This window comes from Pantherophis guttatus, chromosome 1, assembly GCF_059756535.1.
Source record: "Pantherophis guttatus breed Tessera chromosome 1, ASM5975653v1, whole genome shotgun sequence".
NCBI lineage: Eukaryota > Metazoa > Chordata > Lepidosauria > Squamata > Colubridae > Pantherophis > Pantherophis guttatus.
The window spans coordinates 245,658,877-245,679,071 of NC_142063.1; the positions used below are offsets into that span (position 1 = coordinate 245,658,877).

At 38.7% G+C, this 20,195-nt stretch overlaps 1 protein-coding gene across 1 annotated transcript in view; it reads right to left on the reverse strand.

Annotated features, from left to right (window-relative positions):
- Positions 1-13,040: 13,040 nt before the first annotated feature.
- The window catches only part of SEC63 (SEC63 protein translocation regulator), a 37,532-nt gene continuing 30,377 nt past the window's right edge, over positions 13,041-20,195 (reverse strand). The window contains exons 19-21 of the mRNA XM_034409113.3: positions 17,782-17,880; positions 14,917-15,021; positions 13,041-13,438 (exon numbers count right to left, since the gene is read on the reverse strand). Coding sequence (XP_034265004.1) covers positions 13,295-13,438; positions 14,917-15,021; positions 17,782-17,880 — 348 coding nt within the window. The 3' untranslated portion in view covers positions 13,041-13,294. The remainder of the gene's footprint in view (positions 13,439-14,916; positions 15,022-17,781; positions 17,881-20,195) is intronic.

The following is a 20,195-nucleotide window of genomic DNA, read 5'->3' on the forward strand; positions in this document are numbered from 1 at the left end:
GTGTGGCCTTGCCAAGATAATTGCCAATTAGGTCTTTGGCAGCTTGTCAAAGAAGTTAAAGGTGGGTGTTTACCAGCCTTATCCGAAGGACTGTGGCAGACTTCTGTTGGACTATTTATAAACGCTTGGTGATTCAGCACATGCTATGAATGAAAGGAATTCACAGCCGTTAAAATAAAAAAATGGATTTTTGGGACTAATCGTGTACTTTTTACTATATCAGGAAGCCTAGGTCAGAACATTTAGTCACACTTCCATCTGATTTCATTCAGAGTAACAAATTCATCCAAATCTGTTGTAACGCCACAGCAAATAGGTTCCATTCAAACAAAAGCTGCAGAGATGCTTTCAAGATGAGTTTTCAATATATGTACCCATCATGAAACATAAATTCTCTGAATGGAATGCCAAAATGTAAAAAAAAGGTGTTTGAAAGCTGTATATTTATTTATCTAGTTTGAAATTATTGCCAAGCCAGGGCACAGACTTTAACAAAGAGACTCTTAATATAAACTCTGAGCCAACTGGGGCTAATTATATAAAGTTACACTTCACATTGTTGCAAACAGTGAAATGAGGAATAATTAAATTAAATCCTGTCACTTAAACAGAGAATAGCAGAGACCAGGTTAGTATGGCACCAAATTCATTTATGTTAAACAAAAATTATGCTGGAGGGGAGATTATGAGGTGATTATTTTTCGTTAGAAAGTTAGGAAGGCAAATGACTTTGTCTCTTAAAACTGGATCTCCCTGGATCTTTCAATCAGAGTTGCCTGGTGACTTAATGTTTCTTGGTGTGTGTGTGTGTGTGTGTGTGTGTGTGTAAATAAATTGTATCAGATCTGTAATTTTCACATTGTAATGCTTAAGGACTGGTAAAAGGAATCCCCTAGTTCCCAACTGACAGGAATCTTTTCTAGGCAGCAACCTCTAAAAAGAAACAAAATTATATGACTTTTCAGTAATCTCACCCAAAACTTCCCAATTCTTGTATAAAATGTCTTGCAAAGTGATCAAAATATCATATCTGAGAAGACCAAAAGTCTCACAAGGTTTTAGAATATATAAATTATTTCATAAATAAAATAATGTATTTGAGAAAGGAAGGCCTTTTGAGGGATCAGATGGGTGCCATATTGTTGATTCTGAGGAGAGGTCATAATTATATTATAGCAACTCTAGGATCCAGAAATGGCTTCATACAGCTACTTGGTGTCACACGGAACATGAAGATACTACAGTCAACTAATCATGATGGTTCTAAGTTGCCCTACAACAATAGTTCTATACTGGTTGGTTTGAATCACAGAGGGTTTTTTTTTTTTGCCCTTTTGTCATGCTTGTAACTGTACCAAAGACATCTGATTGCTAACTGTGGCAACAGATACTGCATGATGGATTAGATTAGGTCTGATCCAATGTTTTGTACGTTTTTAAATAAACCAGGAATACTTTGCAGGAATAACTTGGTCTGGATGCCTCTGCAGTTGGAGGATCAGGAGAGAAGGACAAAAGTCATAGCCTCTTCAGATGAGGAAATAAATTATTTTTTGTTCCTCTTCTGCTAATCTTAGGACCAATAGTAATCTATGACAGATAATAGAAATACTCTGTTTCCAGCAAGCAATATTCTGTCTCTGTATTATATGTCTTCCCACAACCCTTTGATTGAAGATGTATGGTGTAGTGATTAAGGCCTTTTTTTTTTGTACTGCAGCTTTCAGCTGCTTTTCTCTTACACATAAACCAGTTCAAAACTAAGACAACTTAAGAAATCCTTTGGTGAACTAACTCATTCTTGGCTATGGTGATAACTAAGTTCTGTCTGGTTTGCAAGTAACAAGGCTTGCAATTGGTGGGGATCCCCTGCTTTTGTTCCCCTCCAACCTGTGCAGGGATGAAATTCAGCCGGTTCTATCCGGCTTGGACTTGGGGGGTGAGAAAGGCTCCGCCCACCCACGCGGACCAGGGGTGGGTTTCAAAACCCATCGCTACCAGTTTGCTTGTGGGCTCTTGTGCGCTTGCACGTTCACGCAATGCTTCTGCACATGGGCAGAAGTGTCTGGGCGGGTGGGCAGAGCCTCCCACTGCCACCGCTAACAGTTCGCCCAATCCAGGGCAAATGGGTAGCAACCCACCACTGACACTGACGTCATGATATCGCTTTTTTGTGACATTTTAAGCCTCTACACATGCGCAGAAGGCTTTGCGCATGCGCAGATGATGGCACGCAAGTGAAGTGAGAACATGTGCGGCGTGTGCACATTTGCAAACCAGTAGGGAAGGTAAGTTCACCCCTGAACCTGTGCCAAGACACAGGCATCAATGGCTTTTCTTTGGGTGGGCATGCCATTTGAGGACTAGCGAAAGAAACAATGGGGGGGTTCCCATTTCTCCAGTCACTTGAGCCAGAAATGGTAATTCGGCAAAATTTGTCAAATTCACCCAGTGAAAAGAAAAACAAAAAAAAACAAAAAGACCAGCATTTCATCAAATTGTGCTTGTAAGAGCAAAATAGAGGTCAAGTTTTTCATGCCCACCAGCGCAACACAAAATGGCCCTTGAAGCCAGAACACAGCCTAGTCAGTTGGAATGAGGATATTTGGGCATAATAATTAAATGTTTGGCCACTGAATTAAATGCACCAGGTGAACCATGCTACACTACGGCACCAGAGAGACGAAACAATTACTTCTGATGTGTAGTGAAGATCAGACTTCAGGGTTTTCCAAGTCTTAGCAACACACCCCTCTTCACTCACCTCCTAACAACTCTCTTGGAGTCATCTTAACTCCAGATTCAGACCACGTGACTCTCCAGATCTTGTGAGACAAACAATTGTGCCACAATGCTATATCAATGTTACTCAGACTGGAGGGTTGCATAAGGCAAATTCATATACAGAAAAATCCTGCTAATACACTCGTTTGCATATGACAAATTTGCATAGGGCGAGAGGTTATTGCCTGTATTAACACAGGATAACATTTTTTTCTAGTCTTTTTTTTTTTAAAAAAAAAGCTCACAGCACTAAGTTAGTTATTCCTAGTGTACAATATTTTATGGTTTTTAAGCCATTTTTTCTGCAGACATGGTTTGCTGATAATTAGTTGAGATGTTAATGAAATTAATGCAATCTTCAACGAAGGTTTTTACTTAAAAAGATACAGCCTTCATTTTTGATTAACAATGGAAATTGCTGCTTTGATTGATATGTAACATCTATTGCATCCAACTAAAATAAATTACATCTTTCATTTTCTGTATATCAAGCTGTTCATCAAGCTTGATTTCAAGCTTTTTCCCATATTTGTTTCAAAATGAAATAAATTGTCATATAAGACCCATTAAAATAACTGGTGGTGTGGCGTTGTAGTCTCTTACAACTAGGGAGCCCTTCCAAAGAAATAATATTTGGCTTTTAGATGCTTCTTGGATAAATGGGAACAACTTCAAAAAGGAAATGGTTTATGAACTTCAAAAACAGTTTAATATGAATGCAACTTCAACATTTTTTGGATTATTGAGTAAGACTCAGGCGAGATATATGAAGGGACAAATCATTTCCTATGTTGCACATAGGAAAAGCAAATAGCATTGCCAAAAATATCTCTGTTTTAGTATCTCAGTTACCCTAAAATAGTCTGATACTTTGAAGTTAGAAGGATTATAGAAATTGTCAAATATTTATATTTGAATGATCAGTTTGTAACTCAAGAGTTTCAACTTCCATTTGCAATCTTTCCAGCCAGCTTCTAGAAAGCAAAGTCAATGGGGATGTGATGTGCCGGTGCCTGGAAGCTGTTAGGGTCTGGATGGGAGTCAACAGGCTCAGACTTAACCCAGACAAGACCGAGTGGCTGTGGGTATTGCCTCCTAAAGACTATGTCGATTGTCCATCCCTGGTTCTGGGGGGGGAGAAATTGTCCCCCTCAGAATGGGTTCACAATTTGGGTGTCCTCCTAGACTCACAGCTAAGATTAGAGCAAGATCTAGCAACTGTGGCTAGGGGGATCTTTGCACAGGTTCACCTGGTGCACCAATTGCGACCCTACTTGGATCAGGAGGCTCATGTGATATCTCACTTAATGACCACACTGCTTCATGACAAATTTTCCCATGCCAATTGTGGTCATAAGTCAAAGACTACTTCTACAGACAAAGCAATTGGGCCAAGACCTAAGAATGAATGAGAATGGTAATCTTTGAAAATCTGCTTAGATGAATACCTCATTTAATCATAAGTCTGTCCATGCGTTCATTGGAAAAGAAATTAATCAAAAGGCACAACTGATTACAAACTAGATTAATCTCCCAACAGAATAAATGAAGAGGATGTAAGAAAAAGAATACAGAAGACGCTTTGAAAAACAGGAAAAGGTGTTTTGTTACAAAGTGCACTAAAGTGTGTAGTGTTACATAAATGGGATTTATTAAAAAAAGATGCTTGATTGAGTTATGAAATGAAAGAGGTTGGGGATCAGAAAAAAATTGTATATAAGAAAAGAAATTGCAAAAAAAATGAGATGAAGGAAAGATATTGCGTAAGGTGTATAGAGAGAAAACATGTAGTATGAAGTAAAAGAGTGATTAAGATAATACAGTAGGAGGCACAGAAAATACAGAAGAGATTTGATTGAAAAATTACTTGAAGAGGACTAAACAAATGTCTCCAGCAGAGTGAAAAGCATTGAAAATAAAAGTGCTTAATGGTTGGGGTGGAAAAAAATGAATTGCTAGGAATAGTGTTTTAGTATTTTGTACAGTATGGAAATAATAGTGATATATCAAAGAATGGAGCTGAAATGAATGATACAATTTTTGCTAAAAACAAAAAAGTCCTATAGTAATAAATAAATAATAAATAAATGCTATATTGTAGGAATGTTGAAAAATAGTAAGGATGCAGCATCTTTAATGTGTGAGTGGAGACTGAATCCATATCTAATGATTGGAAGAATATATATATTGTCTCCTAATACAAGGAGAGATAAGGGTTAATGCAAAACCACAGAGAGATTAATTTGTTAAAAGATTTCCTCAGAAGGTGTTTGGCAGAATTTTGATTGGAAAAATATGACAGGTGACAATGAAAAAACTGTATTGAGGCACAGAGTGCAAATCATTTTTTTTTTTTATTCTTCAGCAAGGTCTTGAGAAACATAAATGTGAAAAACTTTATTGCACATCTGATGATTTAGAGAAAGTGTACATTAAAGTGAAGAGACTGGACTATGGAACCTTTTATGAGACCATGGAGTTGATGGTTGGTTGCTGAATTTGATAAGAGCAGCATATGATGGAATAAAATGCATATGATAAATGGAATGCTAGTAAATTTATTTATTTATTTATTTATTTGATTTTATTTATATGCCGCCCTATCTCCGTAGGACTCAGGGTGGCTCACAACAATAAAATATCTGAATAAAAGTGTGTTAAAATACATGTTAACCCCCCCCCCCAGTCCAGGCTGAACAACCATGTCTTTAAGTCGCGGCAGAAGGTGCGGAGGTCAGGGGCCAACCGGAGCCCCAGAGGGAGTTGGTTCCAGAGGGTGGGAGCACCCCCAGAGAAATCTCTGCCTCTAGGGGTCGCCAGTCGACACTGTCTAGCCGACGGCACCCTGAGTAGGCCCTTCCTGTGAGAACGCACCGGGCAATGGGAAGCTGTTGCTGGTTGCAGATGGTCTGACAAATATCTTGGACCTAAGCCATGTAGGGCTTTATAGGTCATCACCAGCACCTTGAATCTCACCCGGAGGGCAACCAGCAACCAATGCAAGTCGCACAGGAGAGGTGTAACATGGGCGTATCAGGAACCACCTATCACAACCCGCGCGGCTGCATTCTGTACCAGCTGAAGCCTCCGGATGGTCCTCAAGGGCAGCCCTAGGTAGAGAGCATTGCAGTAGTCAATACAGGAGGTGACTAGCGCATGAGTAACTGTGCGTAAGGCATCCCGGACCAATAAGGGCGCAACTGGCGCACCAGGCAGACCTGGGCAAACGCTCCCCTGGTCACGGCTATTATATGATCTTCTAAACTCAACCGTGAATCCAGGAGGACACACCTCATCCCCTATAGACAAAGATGGAACCTCTAGATTGGACCGGGATGCCGGTACCCACAGCCACTCGGTCTTGGCAGTGTTGAGCCGAAGCCTGTTCCTCCCCATCCAGACCCATACCACCTCCAGGCACCGGGACATCACGTCGAGGGCATCACTGGGCTGGTTCGGGGTGGATATAAAAAGCTGGGTATCATCAGATACTGATACCCCGAAACCACGGATGATCTCACCTAGTGGCTTCATATAAATGTTGAAGAGAAGAGGTGAGAGGACCGAACCCTGGAGCACCCCACAAGTGAGGGGCCTCATGGCCGACCTCTGCTCCCCCGCCAACACCGCTTGTGTACGACCCGAGAGGTAAGAGGAGAACCACCGCAAAACAGTGCCTCCCACTCCTAACCCCTCAAGATGTCGCAACAACATACCATGGTTGATGGTATCAAAAGCCGCCGAAAGATCTAATAGGACCAGAAGAGAGGAATAACCACTGTCCCAAGCCCTCAAGAGATCATCCACTAGTGCGACCAATGCTGTCTCCGTGCTGTAGCCGGGCCTGAAACCCGATTGGTACAGATCAAGGTATTCCGCTTCATCCAGGGCCATCGGGAACCGACGTGCCACCATGCTCTCAACAACCTTCACGAGAAAGCAAAGGTTGGAGCCCTGACTGAAGTTATTCAGAACAGCTGGATCCAAGGCAGGTTTCTTGAGGAGGGGCCTAACCACTGCCTCCTTCAAGGTGGCAGGAAAGCTTCCCTCACCCAATAAAGCAGTTATCACTGCCTGGATCCAGTCACGTGACACCTCCCGAGTCGAATAAACCAGCCAGGACGGGCATGGGTCCAATATACATGTGGTTGCACTCAGTTTCCCCACGATCCTGTCCACTTCCTCTGGGGTGACAGGATCGAACTCCTCCCAGATGACAAGACCTGCTGCCTCCCCACCGTCTGACCCTGCCCAGTCGGAGGCCAAGCCATCCCGAATCTGAGCGATCTTGTCCAGCAGATGCTGACTAAACTCCTCGGCTCGCCCTTGCAGAGGGTCCTCCCCCTCCCTCCGATTCAGGAGGGAGCAGGACACCCTAAACAGGGCTCATTGAGCCAGGGAATAAGGTATTTATAAATACATATATACAAAATGCTGGTGGTGATGCTAGATATGTGTGGGATTGATTATTTACTAAATATGTATGCAGCAAAATCCTTCCAGTCTTATGCAGCCTACAGCAAAGATATCTACAATAAAATTAATTCACATTCCCAAATAACAAAGTAGGCAATTAAAACTTCATAGGAAAATGTAAAGAAATGTAAATTACAATTACATTATACAATGTTGAGTTATCATTCCCTGAGGGGGCCCTGGGAAAAAAAAGTTTTTTTGCACTACGTTTTGGAAGGCCATTATTTAGCTAGATAAACTTCATTAATATCTAATATTTAACATAAGCTTCATTATCAAGAATTTAGCTTCTACATGAAATCTATTCCAGAGAAATCATGCTTGGATGAAGAAATTGTGTTTTCTGGTTCCCGCACTCTTCAACCTACAAAATTGGACCCAAGTAGCAAATTTTCCCTTTGCTCCTTTGGTAGGATGCAGACTGAAGCAAGCAAGTCCTCTGGACACCTTGTGTCTAAGTCATATACACATTATAAGTCAAAATTAGCACTTACAATTGCATCCTGAAATCTATTCTTAAAGGGCCAACAACATAGCTGTAATATGATCACCATAAGGAATGCAAGTCAGCAAAAGAGTCAGCACATTTTATAATTGCATTTTTTAGATGATATTCCAAAGCAAATCAACATAGAGGACATTGAAGAATAACATAATTGGAAGGGACCTTGGAGGACTTCTAATCTAACCTCTTGCTCAAGCAGGAAACCCTATACCATTTCAGGCAAATGGTTGTCCAATCTCTTCTTTAAAAAGTCCGGTGTTTGAGCACCCACAACTTCTGGAGGCAAGTCATTCCACTATTGATTGTTCTGTCAGGAGTTTTACCCGAGAACTCAGAGCATCAGCCAAGTTGTCCTTCCCAAGCAACATCTGAGCAAATATCCCCGCTAGTCAAAGAATCCCAAACAGATTCTACTTCCAGATCCCAGCCCTGTGTCCCACCATATTTGACCATAGGTTTCCTGTAAGGTTCCAGAATCAATCTCTCCAAAATACCTTCGCACAACCACCAATGTTGTAGAATGGGCTGTATGCTGTAGCTTAGGTTGATGCAAGCTGCTTCATCAACCTGATTACTTTTCAGCCCACCATTCTAAGAATGTCTTGTAATAATTGCTGTCACAGTTGGATTCTTGCAGCTTGCCCCCCAATTGATTCTTCACTCCCCTCATGCAGGCCTGGTACATTAGCCTCTAGCAACAAGCTCTTTGCAAACAACCCAAGCCCAAATTTTCCAAAAAAATTGGTCACTGGTTCAGAATTCATGGTTTCATGAATCAGTCTACGATTCTCTTTTACCACATTTCAGACGTGCCCTTCTTATCTAACTTGTCTCAAAAGAGACTAAATATAAAATAATCCACACAAAATAATCTATCAAATAAAACAAAAGAACACCAAACATTTAAACACCCAAATAACATTTGCTCTCTCATTCAGAGTTCAACTTGGCTAGCATGCAGACTGCCATCTTGAAAAGCAGGTAGGTAGGTAGATGTAGGTAGATGAAAGGTTCTTGGCTCATAAACTGAATTATTTGCAGAAAATATTAGATAGGTAATATGACATCAGAAAGAGCAGTCTTAATGTATCAAAGTAGTTGTGTTTGACAGGCAATGGAGGGAAGAATTGCAAGATATATAGAAGCAGAATAAATAAATAACTAAATAATAAATTAGTACTAAGTGATCATTAAATCCGAGAACACTGATGGAGAATTTTTTAAAAAATGGAAATACAGTTAGAAAGATAGTGGATAGCATGTGATTTTTGCTTTAGTTGTTTGTTCGCCAATGAAGGAAAAATGCTTTGTAAAAAGCATGCTTCTTTACCCTTATTTGGGAGTTAGGTCAGGAAAATATAAAATTAAGTTCCACACACTGAAAATAGTTCACTTAAATGTGTGCATGGTAGGATATGAACAGAAGAATTCAAGAAGAAATGGGGGATGAATGCACATGGATTGAATTGGATAATGCTAAGGAGGTTATCTTATACAGAGAACAAATTAGGATTGAATTATAAAATAAATATAAAAAGGAAGAATGAACTGGTTGAAGGGAAAGATGATGATGAAAAGATCATGGTTAGAAGACGACGAGATCTATAAAATGGTGAGATTAAAGAACAAAAAGTGATGTTTGAATCAGTGTATGGGTCTGGTGGAGATAATGGTTGTTTGCAAAGCAGAAAGATAGGAATAAATTTTTAACATAAATATATTTATATTTATTTCTTTTTTTCTCTATTTCCTTCCTTTCATTTTCTTTGCTTTTTTTTCTTTTGCATAAAACTTCTAACCTGAAAGGGAATAACATAACAGGAATGCATAGTATGATGCATACATTTAATTTTCCATTTTTAAACATTATCTTGGCTGAAATAATTCAGTTGTATGTTTTGAATAGTGTATATGAAAGAGGCAGGTCATTGTCAGCAGGACTTTTATTTTTAAACTTAGTACTAGACATGAGAGGGTTTATTTTTAACTATATGGGTCAAGTTTAAAATTATGTATTTTAAACTGCTCTTTTAGCTGCTTTATTGTTGTGACAAGACAGAATATAAAGATTTTTAAAGAAGCCAAATAACTGGCTTTGGTAGAATCTGCTGAATTTATCTGAAGCAATACAATGATACATAGTGTTTGAATGTCTTTCAGGTTTGTTCTTTTAGCAAATTACATTTTTGTTGTGATTATAATGTTATGCACTTGTCTCCCCCTTCTGGAAAGGAAGGTGACATTACAATAAAAACTTTTTTAAAAAGGTTAGCAAATCGAAAAGTAGCACGTTAACAAGATTAGCCACCCCTATCCCCCTCCTTAATTTTAGGATGGATCCAGTGAAGGAATCCATATGAGCAGGGCATCAAGTGTCTTATAATGTATACTGGAGAAATGTGCAGCAGGGATGTTAGGAGAAAAAAATTACAATCACTACATTGCAAGTGGAAAAGATGCCAAGCGGTGGAGATCACCCAGAAAGGATCTGAAAAATATATGTCCAATTTAGCCATTTATGCATGATGCATGGATCTGTTAACATCTTTCCAAATTTGGGAAACAGTTTGCCATTATTGCTTGGTAGTCTCTCCAAATGCACCAGAACATGTGCAGAAGGTTAGCAGAGGGTTAGAACAGTCTGTTGCTTCCTAGAAAAGTTACATTATGTGGCAAATCTCGGTTTAGCATGGTATATATGGGAAAGGATCTTGAAATAAAATAGCTGAAACAAAACCTTGACATGAAAAAGTACTAAGAAGAACCCAGTTAGATCGGATTTTGGAAAAAGTCCATTTGAGTCTCCAAGATACTTTACAGTACGAGTTCCATGGTAGCCAACCAGATACCCATAAGGCAGGGCACCAAGCAAGATGAGTGAGTACAGTTACAGCATGTTTTACAACTATTCTAAATGTTCTGAGTTTCCTGGATTTATTATGGTTCTTGACCCTTCTGGTTCTCCTTTACTGCACTTGTAGCCTACATAGCTTTTAGAGGAACAATGTACAGCATTGTACTATGGGTGACGCAGTAAAAATGTTACTATTTTTTTAAAAATGTCCTAATATTTAGGGAAATGATATCTGGAAAAAAGTGCTTTAGCTTTAGTAAAAGCACATAAAGAGAAATGCTTCGTATCAAGCACATGCCTGGCAGAATCCCTTATGCACTTTTTTAATATAGACTCTTAAATCTGTCAAGTGCTCCACCCAAAAGACAACTAATGGGGCTGCTATAGTCCCACCAAATAATATTTTCCAGAATTTCCTTTTTATGCCAGATGAGGGAAAATAACAGATTAAAGTGTTTTGCGGTTTCACTTTACAAAAATGTTTTTTTCTAGCTCTTAATGTCAGAACCCGAATATATCCTTTTTCATTCTTTATTGAGAAAATATGCTATTAAAAAGAATCTTTGCCTTTAACTCAAACTCCTGCTTGGAAGAGTCTGATGAATGTTCAGTAAGAGAGTTCCAGCTCACTTTTTATCATATCCTTTTTGATACTTTAAAGGAAAAAAATAAAGATCAATAAGTCAGAACTCATCAATGTGGCAAAAGCTGTAAATTCAAGTTGTTCCTGTGACATATGAGATACAAATCATCTCTTGTCTAAAGTTAAGGAAGATACCCAGGTTTAAGCACCTATGTCTTATCTTAAAAGCATATGCAGTGTTTGTCAAACATGGCTAATAGATAATTGTGAGACCATTAATAGAAAAATAAACAAGGCTGTAGGGTGGAATAAAAAGAAAAACTTGAAGAAAACCATAGCAAATCATTTCCCTATTGCTTCCCAGAAAACAACATGAGTGTACCTTTATACCTCAAATTTGACTTGAGGGAAATTTCATCTTTTGGACTATTCTAGGCTTTAGATACAATAAATAATTTACTGCTCGAACTATATTGGAAATCATTTTGTTGGCAGCACTGTTTTCAAAAAGAAATTACTTTCATATTATAGTTTGATATTATGAATGTGGTGAGCCAAAAAAGCAAAACATTGCCTGTCTGTGACAAATCTTTCTGTATAATACTTGAATGGTACATAATTATAATGTTGTGGATGGCAGCTATTATATTACAATCTAAGTTTTAAATTCCAAACTTACCATGCCAACAGTTGCTTTTCTTAATAAAACATTTTCACATGCAGGATGTTTTTAAATTTTATTTGCAACTACTGCAATTACAAAGAGAAATATCCATGTAAGTTTGCATTGAAAGTGACAGTCTATTATTTCATAAACAGGGTCACAAATAAAGGAGCAGCTCATTTGGCCTGTGGGTGGTTTCTGTTCTATGAAAATCTTCCTGCATGAGCATTTTTTTGTCAAGGGTTTTACAGTATTTAATTGTATAGTTCTTTAACATTTAATTATAAAAAAATCTTTCTACATGATTGACATCTGAATGTATTTCTACAGTTCCTTACCACATCAATAATTGTATTTATTACATGGGAAGAAACAGTAGACTTTATTGCAAGATTTTGCTTCTCCTTCACAAGAAAACTTGTGATCTATATTTAATCAAAACCAACTGTATTGGGAATATAGTCCACATTAATATCCTCAGTAGAGAGGAAAAATGAACTATTACAATGTATACTTTTATCAAATTTAATCCAGTTTATTTTGAATGGTTCTGAATAAATACAAAAAACATATCTTAGTGTGTCAGTGTGTCTGATTTAAAAGGCTTCTGACAAAATAAAGTAGACTGAAAGCCAAGAATTATAGATCTGATATCTTTATATTTAGAAAAGGATATTGCCACTGCTTGATATAACATATGGTCCCCAAACTCTTAATATACATACAGGTTTATCAAAAGAAATACTGTATGATTTGCTAGATAGTAGGTGCTTAGACATATTTTTAGCCATTGAGAAATATAGATTTATAACCTGCATGAAAATTAGAGGCAATAACTCCCCTCCATTAAAGGTAGATTTAAGTCTCAAAAAATAAGCCTATGTGTGTGACAATATGGAATGTACCCCTCTCAGGGTAAGATACCAAGTCCAAAGCAAACAAAATAGACTGAAAGCTATAAGCAATCTTAGCTCAATGTTCTTAACATCACTGAAAAAGATCTCGCAGATTTTCCCAACATAGAAACTCAAGTGGATGTTAATTTCAACAGAACTTGTAAAACAAATTGCCTAATATGAAATGTTGGTTTAATGATTGCTTCCATTTAATAATAGGATCTGTTACTATACTGGACCAAAAGTTGATCAAACAATGTAGCCCACACTTCTGGACATTTAGAATAAAAAAGCTTTTATTTTCAGTTGGAATAAATGCATCCTATACTTAAAGGCTGTGAAGAGCCTTAAGCACCTCCCAGGTTATATACCCAACTGACTGACAGACCTCCACTGGGAAATTACATGAAGTATTCATAATTGGTAAAAAGAAACTTGAAAAAAATCTTCAGTTCATCTGCACTGTTTTTATCTTTTCCCAGGTCACGTTTGTAGAGATATCCCGTATCACACAGTTCATTCGTCATACTATTTAGTCATCATCTTCTTCCTCCTCTTCTTCTTCCTCAAAACTGTCTTCAAAACCTTCACTGTCTTCCTGGTCTTCATCTCCCTCTATTGCTGTATCCCACTGTGGATGATTTTCTGGCACAGGTTTAGCTTCATGAACTTCCAGCTGCAGAGAGTTCAAGTGATTGGAGAAGGGAGGGAAGCAGGAAGGGGGAAAATATAATTTAAATGTTATCATTTGAGGGAAGTTATTAAAGTTTATCTACATAATATTATAGATTAATTCAAGAGCACTCTAAAGTAAAGAGTAAGCTGCAAAATATTTTGCATATATAATAAGCAAGTTGTTCTCCATCCTCTGCAAGATTCCACATTAATCGTTTATCAGGCATAGCTTATATATTTATGGGTCAAAATACCCAGAAAAAAATCCTTATCCCTCAGAAGACCATTATTTAATGTGGGTACTTATTTCCTTAAGCAGAGCTGCTCAATGTCACAGGTACCAAAATGTTTAAAATGGCTGTTCTCAGACAAGAAGTCTTGAAAGATTTAGCTACAGGTATTTCTCTACTTACGACCACAATCGGGACTAGAATTTCCATTGTTAAGCAATGTTAAGCGGTTACTGAGTGAGTCATGTCTCATTTTATGACCTTTTTTGCCATGGAGATTGTGAATCACTGCAGCCGTTAAGTGAATCATGCAGTCGTTAAGGGAATCTGATTTCCCCTATTGACTCTGCTTGTCGGAGGCCCCTTGGGAAGGCCATCAATAGAGATCACATGACCTGGGGCACTACAGCTGATATAAATATGCTCTAATTCTGAACACTTGACCATAGGGATACTGCAATGGTCATAAGTGTGAGGACCAGTCATAATTTTATTCAATGCCATTGTGACTTCAAACAGTTGTTGAATTAATGGTTGTAAATTGAGGATTACAGGCACTTTGTCTTATTCCAGCCACCTTTATTATCAAACAGGAATTCAATGCTATGTGTGCACACACTGCAGATGACTTACATTGCTGGTATTATATTGATGATCCCTGCCTCACAAATTAAGATTTTTCAGTCCTTGCTCTTAAGTTTTTAGCTTAATTTTTTTCCAATCAAAATATTCAAATAAACTCAGCATTATAGCCCTCTACTTACAACATGGAATTATGGTCATAAACCATCCCAGTAGGTCATCATGTGACTATGACCAATTTTATAACCTTTTTTTTTTTTTAAAGTCATAATTAAGCAAATGTCACAATGCTAAGTGAAAATCACAGTCGAGTTAAAATCACAGTTAAGTAGGGTATTTTTCACCAGAAACGTGAAATAAAACACCAGTTTCTGGCCAAAACCCACAGTGTAAATGGTCATATGACTGCAGGACTCCGCAGCTGGTTGCCAAGTACCCAAAATGCAATTATGTGATCACAGGGTAGGGGAGCGTCAGAACTTGAAAACTGGGTCATATGTAGCTTTGGGAAGGTTCATCATAACTTTAAACTGTCATTAAGCCACAAATCACAAATTGAAGACTACTTGTACAGGACAATTTGTAGATACAAGAGGTATACAGCAACACAAGTTCTACTAAACTTGTAGAATCCTCTCCATCAAACCCATCTGTGTGAGAAACCTACCTTTAATGGTTTAATCTGATCCAAGCCCATGTAGGAATCCGATCTTAAATAAACGGTATATTGGTAGTTTCCAGGTTTACCCGGTGCAGGAAATTTTAGTTCTACCTGGAAATACATGTAATCACTCAGCTCAAGTTATAAAAGCAGAACAATGAAATGACTTCAGTAAAACAAACAGCATACAACTTTAGAAAGTGCTAGGCTTCAATCTTTCTAGTGCTGAATTGATAATATTCAGTGAGCTATGTACTGTGGCTTAACAAATCCACTTTCTGAAATTTAGCGAGAACGGAGGAAAAATCTTTTTATGGTCAAAAAAAAATGCTTGAAAAAAATTTACTGACAGCACTGAATATCAAATATGCTACAACTGTATAGTTGTTCTCCAATTACAACAAATTCCAGGTGATCTGTTAGTATAAAATACCTAATTTCTCAATGCTCCTCATCAAACACTTTAACATTACACAACATTAAATTAGGCTTTTCTTATGCAGCAGCTAAAGCCTGCAGAAGGAAAAACGTCTTTGTCAGTACTGGCTAAGCAGGTTTTGCTGAATGAGAAGCTATGAGTCAGGCAGGGTCTAGACCAGTGTTTCTCAATCTCAGCGAGTTGAAGACCTGTGAACTTCAATTCCCAGAATTCCCCAGCCAGCTAAATTGGCTGGTCTTCAACAGGTCTTCAACTCGTTGAGATTGAGAAACATTGGTCTAGACCCTAGGAAAAGCAGAAGCTGAGACAATAATTGAGATCCAGAGAAGGAATAGGAGTGAGATGGGGACAACAGACCATACAACACATACAGTCAGGTCCAGAAATATTGGGACATCGACACAATTCTAACATCTTTGGCTCTATACACCACCACAATGGAGTTGGAATGAAACAAACACAATGTGCGTTAACTGCAGACTGTCAGCTTTAATTTGAGGGTATGTACATCCAACTCAGGTGAACGGTGTAGGACTTACAGCAGTTTGTATATGTGCCTCCCACCTGTTAAGGGACCAAAAGTAATGGGACAATTGGCTTCTCAGCTGTTCCATGGCCAGGTGTGTGATATTCCCTCATTACCCCAATTACAATGTGCAGATAAAAGGCCCAGAGTTCATTTCAAGTGTGCTATTTGCATTTGGAATCTGTTGCTGTCAACTCTCAAGATGAGATCCAAAGAGCTGTCCCTATCAGTGAAGCAAGCCATCATTAGGCTGAAGAAACAAAACAAACCCATCAGAGAGATAGCAAGAACATTAGGCATGGCCAAAACAACTGTTTGAAACATTCTCAAAAAGAAGGAATGCACCGTTGAGCTCAGCAACACCAAAAGACCTGGGAGACCACGGAAAACAAGTGTGGTGGATGACCGAAGAATTCTTTTCCTGGTGAAGAAAACACCCTTCACAACAGTTGGCCAGATCAAGAATACTCTCCAGGAGGTAGGTGTATGTGTGTCAAAGTCAACAATCAAGAGAAGACTTCACCAGAGTGAATACAGAGGGTTCACCACAAGATGTAAACCATTGGTGAGCTTCAAAAACAGGAAGGCCAGATTAGTTTGCCAAACAACATCTAACAAAGCCTTCACAGTTCTGGAACAAGATCCTATGGACAGATGAGACCAAGATCAACTTGTACCAGAGTGATGGGAAGAGAAGAGTATGGAGAAGGAAAGGAATTGCTCATGATCCTAAGCATACCACCTCATCAGTGAAGCATGGTGGTGGTAGTGTCATGGCGTGGGCATGTATGGCTGCCAATGGAACTGGTTCTCTTGTATTTATTGATGATGTGACTGCTAACAAAAGCAGCAGGATGAATTCTGAAGAGTTTTGGGCAATATTATCTGCTCACATTCAGCCAAATGCTGCAGAACTCATTGGACGGCACTTCACAGTGCAGATGGACAATGACCCAAAGCATACTGCAAAAGCAACCAAAGAGTTTTTGAAGGGACAGAAGTGGAATGTTATGCAATGGCCAAGTCAATCACTTGACCTGAATCCCATTGAGCATGCATTTCACTTGCTGAAGACAAAACTGAAGGGAAAATGCCCCAAGAACAAGCAGGAACTGAAGACAGTTGCAGTAGAGGCCTGGCAAAGCATCACCAGGGATGAAACCCAGCGTCTGGTGATGTCTATGTGTTCCAGACTTCAGGCTGTGATTGACTGCAAAGGATTTGCAACCAAGTATTAAGAAGGGAAAGTTTGATTTATGATTATTATTCTGTCCCATTACTTTTGGTCCCTTAACAAGTGGGAGGCATATATGCAAACTGCTGTCCTACACCATTCACCTGAGTTGGATGTACATACCCTCAAATTAAAGCTGACAGTCTGCAGTTAATGCACATTGTGTTTGTTTCATTCCAACTCCATTGTGGTGGTGTATAGAGCCAAAGATGTTAGAATTGTGTCGATGTCCCAATATTTCTGGACCTGACTGTAGCTCCATATTGCCTACTTTTATCAGCCAAAAAGAGCCCAAAAAACCACCAAGCCATCCCAGTTTTTAAAAATCAGAAATAAATGAAATACTAACAGCAGCAAGGATTATTTTTTCACAATATTGGAAAAATGAAGAAATACCACAAGATGAAGAGATATTTAAGAGGATATTAGATTGTGCAGAAATGGATAGACTTACATTCAAAATCAAACAAAAAGAAGACACAGAATATTATCAAACATGGAACTTATTTTACCAATGGTTGGGAAAAAGGGGTGGAGAGTAAGAAGGGAATTTGTATTGCTAAGCAATTTAAATACCCAAACAACACAATGTTTATTAAGCACTAAGAAATGTAATAAATAGAAAATTAATAAAATTTATTTTTTAAAAAAGAAAGAAATGAAATACTGCACCTCTTCTTGGTCTTTTAGTGTACACACGTGATATGGCATTGATATTAGTGTTTGCTCCTTCCTATCTGCTATATATAGCCACCACCACTCCTGTTTTTCCTATTAAAGAGAGGGAAGAAAGAGACAGCAAAGATCACAATCCTGATGTGATTTTCATCAACCAAATCTGTAACTGAAGTTTTGGAACAGAAACTGTAAATTGGCTCATTCCAAGAGAAACAGTCAAATTAAGTTCTGTTAGCTTCACTGTTACACCATCTCATACAAAGCAAACTTTGGCCAAAGGCTCAAAGATTTCAGGCACACATTACTCTTTGGCGGAGGCGGGGGGATGACAGATAATATCATAGGATGTAAGCATTGGGATATGCCCTTAGGATTAACCTATTTAAAACTCTACCTAGTGCAAGATTCTGTTGTTGTGGAATGCTGAATACATCTGGAAATGGAAGTGAAGACAACTGCCAGGCTTGAGCCACATTCTGGATTAGAACACAGAATCTGACATCCTAACTACTGTGTTTCTCTGAAAACACAACCCACCCCAATAATAATCCCAACCCTAATTTTGGGGGGATGGGCCGAATATTACCCCTACCCCAAAAACAAGCAGGGGGGATGGGCATGGCCAGCATGAGTGGTGGCACGGGTGAGGCAACTGTCCGGCTGCAGCCCACTGGCCTCTTGGGGCAGTGCAAATACCACTTTTGCCCTTCTCTTTCTGGGCGCAGCGCTTCTGTTTGTTGGACCGCTTCCCCAAAGCCGGCTGCTCCGTGGCCAGCTGCTTCACTTTTTCCCTTTTTTTGGGAGGCTCTTTTGGGAGGCTTTTTCCCTCTTTTTGGGAGGCTCTCCAAAAAGCCTTGGAATGGAAGCTTTTTGACAGACGGCAGGAAAATGGGGAGGGGAATTTTCCTGCCTGTCATCCATTCCTCAAGCTCAGCACAACTGAGGGAAGGATGGCAGGCAGGAAAAACCCCCTCCCCATTTTCCTCCCGTTCACCAAAAAGCCTCCATTCTCAATGCTGAAGATTCAGAATGAGGTGGTGCGTCCACGGCACGTACAGCTCACTGAGTCTGGCCTGCTGCACCTCAAAAAAAGTAAGACCGCCTCGAAAATAAGCCCAGATGCTTATTTTCAAGTCTAAAAGAAAATAAAACTCTGTCTTATTTTCTGAGAAACACGGTAGATGTGCCGGTGTTAAGGAATGAAAATGTACTACAATGTTTTCTCATAGGGTCCTAGTTGTTTCTTTCTATTTTGTCTGAAGCAAAACTCAACAGGGCAACATCAACTTCCAATAGTCATGGAAATAGGCTGAATGGAATGATTAGTCATAATTTTGAAAAAAAGCATAACATGGTTCCAGGTATCAGACATGTGACCCTACATAGGGACAGGTTACCCCCAGGGATATGAATGATCCCAGATCTTCGTACTTTCCGTCGCACACTTAAGACCTTTCTCTTTCACCAAGCTGGACTGGCATAAATCTCTTCATTGTTCTAAATCTTTATGCTGAAAATTCTTAACCGATGAGCCAAATTGGCTTAATCATCTTATATTCACATTTTATATGTATGTTATGTTAACTGTTCACCGCCCTGAATCCCTCAGGAGAAGGGCGGTATAAAAATTAAATAAATAAATAAATAAATAGGCAGAAATTGCATTACAACAAAGTAAAACTTTTCTTGGTGAAGGTACCAATTGTATTACAGAAAGTAAAACTTTAAACATCAAAGCATATGTTGGGTTAAAATGGATCTGCACCCGTCAAGTGGGCAATGTTCTTAGGGCACTAAATGGAGTCATGCCAGGGAATCAATATACACATGTGACAAGTTGAACATTAGAACAATCTTTCTTATTTCAATGACTGATTAAATAAAAATTCATCTAATTTATATAAATAAATGTGAATGGTCTACCAACCACTGCACACAGCCTATGCGCTGTGACTTTACAACTATAGATAAAGAAACCAGGAAGGGAAAGGCACTGCACATGATTCAAAAAAGAATCATCCAAAATAGCAAAACCCTAGCCTGATTTAAAGCAGTTTATGCAATCATTATTTCTTCAAAAGTAGCCATATATTTAGGTTCACATTTTATAACAAATTCCTCCTCCTTTCAGTATTTAGATGCTTACGAGAACAGAGGAACAAAAACAGATGAACTATGTGGATTATTTATATTAGCTCATGATCACGAACTAGGGTATATTGTTAAAATCTAGTTTAATATTCTGCCAAAAACACAAAATAGAATACTAAAAAAATAACAAGGCAACATTAAATGATGGGAAACTTGACAGGTTAGAGCATCTTCTTTAATCTTAACAAAATATACTGGGTATACTCTCAGGATAATGTTCTTCCACATTCTAGTGAATATGGAAATGCATAAAACAG